Source organism: Zingiber officinale, chromosome 6A, assembly GCF_018446385.1.
Source record: "Zingiber officinale cultivar Zhangliang chromosome 6A, Zo_v1.1, whole genome shotgun sequence".
In the NCBI taxonomy this organism is placed as follows: domain Eukaryota; kingdom Viridiplantae; phylum Streptophyta; class Magnoliopsida; order Zingiberales; family Zingiberaceae; genus Zingiber; species Zingiber officinale.
In genome coordinates, this window is record NC_055997.1 from 66,609,190 (window position 1) to 66,614,939 (window position 5,750).

General features: G+C 29.8%; 1 protein-coding gene across 1 annotated transcript; it reads right to left on the bottom strand.

The window, feature by feature from the left end:
• Positions 1-1,031: 1,031 nt before the first annotated feature.
• LOC121994877 (bidirectional sugar transporter SWEET5-like) lies at positions 1,032-5,261 on the bottom strand. Its single transcript, XM_042548767.1, has 8 exons — positions 5,216-5,261; positions 5,098-5,134; positions 4,791-5,007; positions 4,537-4,698; positions 4,322-4,441; positions 4,126-4,233; positions 1,333-1,368; positions 1,032-1,148 (listed from the first exon to the last, which is right to left on the bottom strand). The coding sequence occupies exons 1-8, from the start codon at positions 5,259-5,261 to the stop codon at positions 1,032-1,034; spliced, it is 843 nt and encodes a 280-aa protein (XP_042404701.1).
• Between the last annotated feature and the right edge of the window lie 489 nt (positions 5,262-5,750).

Sequence of the window (5,750 nt, forward strand, 5' to 3'; positions counted from 1 at the left end):
TTATCGCTAAATTCATTGTAAATTCACAATGAAAATAAAATTCATCACAAAAGTCACCATACTCAAATTTGGGACGAAAATATGTTTTTGTTCTAGATTGACGACGAATCTAGTTTTCATCACAGATTTGCAACAAAAATGATTTTGTCGCTAACTTTGCAACGAATACAATTTCGTTGCCTATCTACAATGAATACATTTTCATTGTCAATCTGCAATGAATCCACTTTTCGTCACAAATTGGCAACGAAAATAGATTCGTCGCCAATCTACAATGAAAATGGGAGTCATTTTAGAATTACGATGCACAATAGTTTTACGATAATTTGGAGATGCAAAATTTTTGTCGTGTAATTCGTCACAAAATGCTAATATTTTGCTCAGAACCTATCCATTTTCTATAGTTTGTCGTGTTTACATAATACATCACATCTTATTCACAATATACACATCCAATTCACAACATACACCTATTTATAACATACACATCCTATTTAACATCACATCATATCATATCACATCACATCATATCACATCTTATTCATAACATACACATTCTATTTAACATTCCAAACCAATTCTACAACCATACAAGTCAAAAACAAACATATCCATAAGAAAATCATACACAAAGTCAAATCCATGCAAGTCATCAAGTCATCATATCCAAAAGTATCAAACATTCTTCAATAAGTCAATCCAAATGAATACACATGAAAATCAATAAATCATCTTCTTCTAGTGCTCACACTTTCTTCTCCTTCCATTTTTCTTCTTTTCCTACATCAAAATAAACAAACAACAAACGGTATCATTTTAAACAAGAAAGAAAATCTTAACACAGAACTTAATATGTAAAGACTTACTTCTTCTGACATGGATTTTCAATTTGCATTAGCTTACTTGGTCTCACCAACCCTGTTCGGAATAAGTTAACAATATCAATAAAAAATATAAAAATAAAAGGTTCATAATCAAATAATAAATGTTCAAAAACACTAATTCTGAGACAAATAACATTCATACATAAATCATGAAGAACCATCACCACCATCATCGTCGTCATCATCATCACCATCATCATCACTAGAATTGAAAGGAATTTGACTTGGAGTGGAGCTTAATTGAAGATGTTGCATTATGAGGTCCTATTGTCAGTGCATTTCTCTCATTTTCTCATCCCTTTTCAATATTATCACCTTCACATTGCTAATCTCTTTAGTCAAATTATTTATTTGTATCCTTATTGCTAGTGGGGTGGAAGAAGATGTACAAATAACTCCACAAAGAATTCATTCCCAATATCCTTTCTCCTTTCTATCCCCCACTTGCCTCTAGCCATAAACTCATATTATTACTAATAGAGGGCTCAAATCCGTCAGATTCATCACTAGTTTATGAATTTCTTGGTGTTAGCTCTAGCTCATCATATTTATACTATATTATAATAAGAAAAATTAAAATAAAATTGTAATATTTTAAAAATGCATATAATCTTGATTAGATATAATAGAAATGCATATAATATCGAAATAGAGCAGATGCATAACTAATAAAATCTAAGTTATAAATTAAGATCAAAGATTAATCCAAACCTTAATTGATTTAGCTCTATCCCTGCTCTAACACTTGACATCATTCAAACAAAGTTTGAGTGTAGCCGAAAAGAAGAAAGTGACTCTTCATCTTCTTTTTCATCTTCTCCCAATCAGTGATTTTGGCTTTGCCTTATCGGTCACATGAGCGTTGTAACTGCTCCAACCACGCTGATGCTCGACCTTTAAGTTTGTGAACAACTAGTTTAACTTTCACACGATCAGATATTTCCTTATAATATAAAAATTCTCTTCGTTTTGTTTATCCAATCAATAAATTCTTTTGCATGTAACGTACCAGAAAACTCAGGAAGATCAACTAGAAACCCGATATCTGTATACTGTTCTCTTGACCATGACTTTTGTAGTTGTGATAGGGGTTTTCAAAATTGGAATCAGAAGTAAGATAAGGAAACTTGCAACCTTTAAGATCTCGCACCGCCAAATTCGGAGTTAATTTTGTGACTTGTCTTTGTAGATCTTCAAATATCTCATCCTGGACGTTATGATCAAGGCTTGCTCATGCAAGTTTGTTGCGACTATGGTCATGATCATGACCACAATGACTATCTATCAGATCTGATGTGCTCTAATATATAGCAATTGGCATCAGACAGAATATCGACTATTTTGGAGGCTTGTTTTCACAGAGGTATTTCGGAGAGAAAATAAAAAAACGCCAAACATAAAGAAATCGTCAATAGGTTTAACCAAAATAAATAGATTAAAAACAAAAGATAATGTCTAAAATCAATCCCAATAAGTGTTTAAATAGATCCCAAATTCTTAGATGTAAAAGGTGAAAATAGCCCTAGCATAAAAGATAAAATTATACGAGCCTTCTGCATCACCCTCGTAGGTGTTGCTGCTTCTTTAAATGAAAAGGCAAGACTCATAAGCATATAGAGCATCAAAGAGAAGTAAAACGAGTGCGGAGGCATAGCTTCCATCAAATATGATGATTTTGGAAGAATCATGGGATTGAAAAAAGCTTTATGATTTGAGAATTCATGTGGCAGAAGTAGCTAGATAATAAGTACAATTGTTAGCATCCGTTTTTTGAACAGGAAATGCCCCAAGTATATTCAATTTGAATTAGTGATGAGGATTCTTAGTTTAAGACTTGGTTTAAAGTTTGACGATTTATTCTTTAATCTGTTTGATGCATGTGAGAGATCAATTGTCTTAGTATGGGTGATGGCGAATAAATTGGCAATTAACCTTTGTGAATTTGATCTTTTCCTCAAACACCATACAACTAGGTGAATTGCTATTATCACAGTACTTTAGAGTATTAGAGTTAAACAAACAATTTAAAGAAAAAAAAATTGAATTAATATTGTATTGGACAAGACTTGTCAAAAGAAACTAAATCAATCTCACACTATAAAAAATTTATTTTAAATTTTCTAACATTAAGAAATAATAATAATAAATTTGTCAGATTAAATTTGATTAGAAAACATAAAAAAAAATGAAAGGGTATCAAAATTTTAAAATATAAAAGCCTCTTTTTTATTTATTACTAAAGGATGTCTATATTTTTATCTATTTAATTAAATACCCAAGTAGTACTAATCTTCTGTAATATCTTGAGAACCTTTTGGAAAATGCTTATAACTCGTGTTAAGTTTTTTTAAGTGAAAAAAAGAAAAAAATCCTTGTATATTTTAAATAAGTAAAACCCAATATAAAATGACTTAACTATGTTAGAATAAGATAAATTTATAGACATAGATAAAATAATACTATTCAATTAAACTCTATTTGGATAAAAGGTGACTTGTTAATCTCAAACGTCCCCCATTTTCAATCTCATAATTAGTATTAAATAGTCGACGTTTGATATAAAAATGAGATTGCATAGTCCATATTCTGCCAAGTCAAAATTCACAAACATGGGAGTCATATGGGATTTTATATATATATATATATATATAAACATTATACAATATTAAATATAAGAATACTCTCGTTTTATTTTTCTTTGCATGGTAAGTTGGCGGCCTCGTCTTTAAAATAAATCTTGCCCTTATTCATTTATAAAAATTAATTTTATTTAAATTTTAGATTTCGCGTCCAATTTATAAATTCAAAATTAAAAATCTTCATTTATTTTTTCATAAATTTAGAAATATTCTTTTTAAAAAATTAAATAAATATTATTATTTTTTAATATTAATGTAAATTAGAGATTACTATCATTATTATCTAAATATAGAGAAATATTATCCTACATATCTTACAATACAATGAGTGCCTAAAATTTTTTTCGATTTAAATTTTTTTTCGATAAATTTATTGATATAATCGATAGCTTTATTTCACACTTCAAATTAAAGAGACCAGGAAAAAAAGGATTAATTCTTTTAATCATTAATGCAAGTTAATACAGAAAAACTTATTCGTTTAATCATTAGTTTGAAAAAAAATATATAAAATAGCTTCATCTAATCTAAAGAGAAAAAAACATACATCTATATATATATATATAAACATTAATCAAAACTAAAGTCTTGAAACGTTAGACTGGTAGCTCCACCTCAGCTTTAGTATTCTTGTTCGGTGTGGACTTGAAATAACAAGCATAGAGGATTAGTTGAGCAAGACCAAAGAGAGTCCCCAAACCATTAGGAACCTAATGAAAGAAAGTGATAGAAAATATATATATTAATTAATTTATCAATCAAGATTATTTATATGGAATTAAATATATAGATACTTACAAGGAGATTGATATCGAAGGGGAGGAAACCATAGATAGTCCAACAAACTCCATTAAGAAAGCTAGCAAGAGAAAGTGTGAAGGGCATGAACTCCACGCTCTTTGTTTGAATCACAAGTTTCTACAAAAGTATAATAATAATTTTATGAGACTCTCTTTATATATATAAAAAATATAATTCATAGTCAAATTTGGCATTGGAGAGAATGTTCTTACCATCACAACAAGAGGAGACGCATACATGCAAGTTCCAAAGATAATACAGAGGATACCTACAACTAAGGATCTCTTGGTGGTTGTGTGGATCAACAAGAGCACTAAAGTTACTACAGCTATCATGAACACCGCCTCAAGTGCTAATAGTTTGATGACCTTCAACTAAATAATATTAACATGTGTAGATTAGTTAGGGAGAAGTTTTAGATGGTACAAATACGACAAAGAAAAAATACTGGGCATGTTATACTTACACGGCCTTGGCGAGCAGCATAGATTAAGAAAACGGTTAGGTAGAATATTTCAAAGGCTATACCAATGCCATTGATGGTGATAACTAGAAGGCTATTGGGGTGGACGATGGGCAACCCATAGAAAAACCAAAGCAAGCAATTGAGCAATGTGGCAAGGTAGGGAATTGGTGAAAATTTCTTCACATCCTTGCTCTTGATGATTTGTATGTACGTCGGCCTATAAATTGTGAAAGAGTTGCATTTAAATTAACATACAATTTTTTTAAGTAATTATCAATAAAAAAAATACCAAAGTTTAAAAGCTTACATGGGCGACAAAAACAAACCACACGAGATTACATTGCCTGTAAATAAAATTTAAAAGTAACACTCATCATGGTAGATGAAACTATTATTTTTTTCAGTGAAATAGATAATATTCATACCTGTCACTCCAATGATGGTGCGTATGAGGCTTTGGTTCGCAATCATCTTTAGTATTATTAGCTTAAACTCTACCTTGTAAATCAATGAAAAGTAAGATCAAATCAAATATACATTTTCATTTCACCCAAATGAATTAATAAAAAAAGAACATATTAAAAAAAGCAATCCACAGCAAATAGTTTGTACATACCAAAAAGGAGGAAGGCACGGTGGCGCTATCTCTCTCTCTCTCGTGATTTTCTTTCTACGATTGATGTTGATGAAAATGCAAAGGTTGCATTTTATAGCCTAATCATACAACTTAGTTTGTGATATTTTTAATAATATGATTGGATGATGTCCTTGTTGGACTTGGCGAATTTCAGCTTTCTTTTTTTTTTTTTTTCTTTTTTTTTTATCAAGAAAGCGCCACTCATTTTATTTCAGCTTTCTTTTATACGAAGAAAAGTACAAAATTATTTTAATTAATTAGCAAAATGGATAAAAAAAAACGGCTTAATGAATGAATAAATTTCAGTTAATCTAATGGATTAA

Bases quoted from the DNA above. Each gene is read 5' to 3' on its own strand.
- LOC121994877 (XM_042548767.1), bottom strand. From the start codon at position 5,261: ATGATTGCGAACCAAAGCCTCATACGCACCATCATTGGAGTGACAG. The intron at 1,369-4,125 runs GTCTAACGTTTC...GACGGATTTGAG, and splicing joins AAGCTGAGGTGGAGCTACCA to CCCTCTATTAGTAATAATAT. The intron at 1,149-1,332 runs GCAAGTGGGGGA...CACTGACAATAG, and splicing joins ATATGAGTTTATGGCTAGAG to GACCTCATAATGCAACATCT.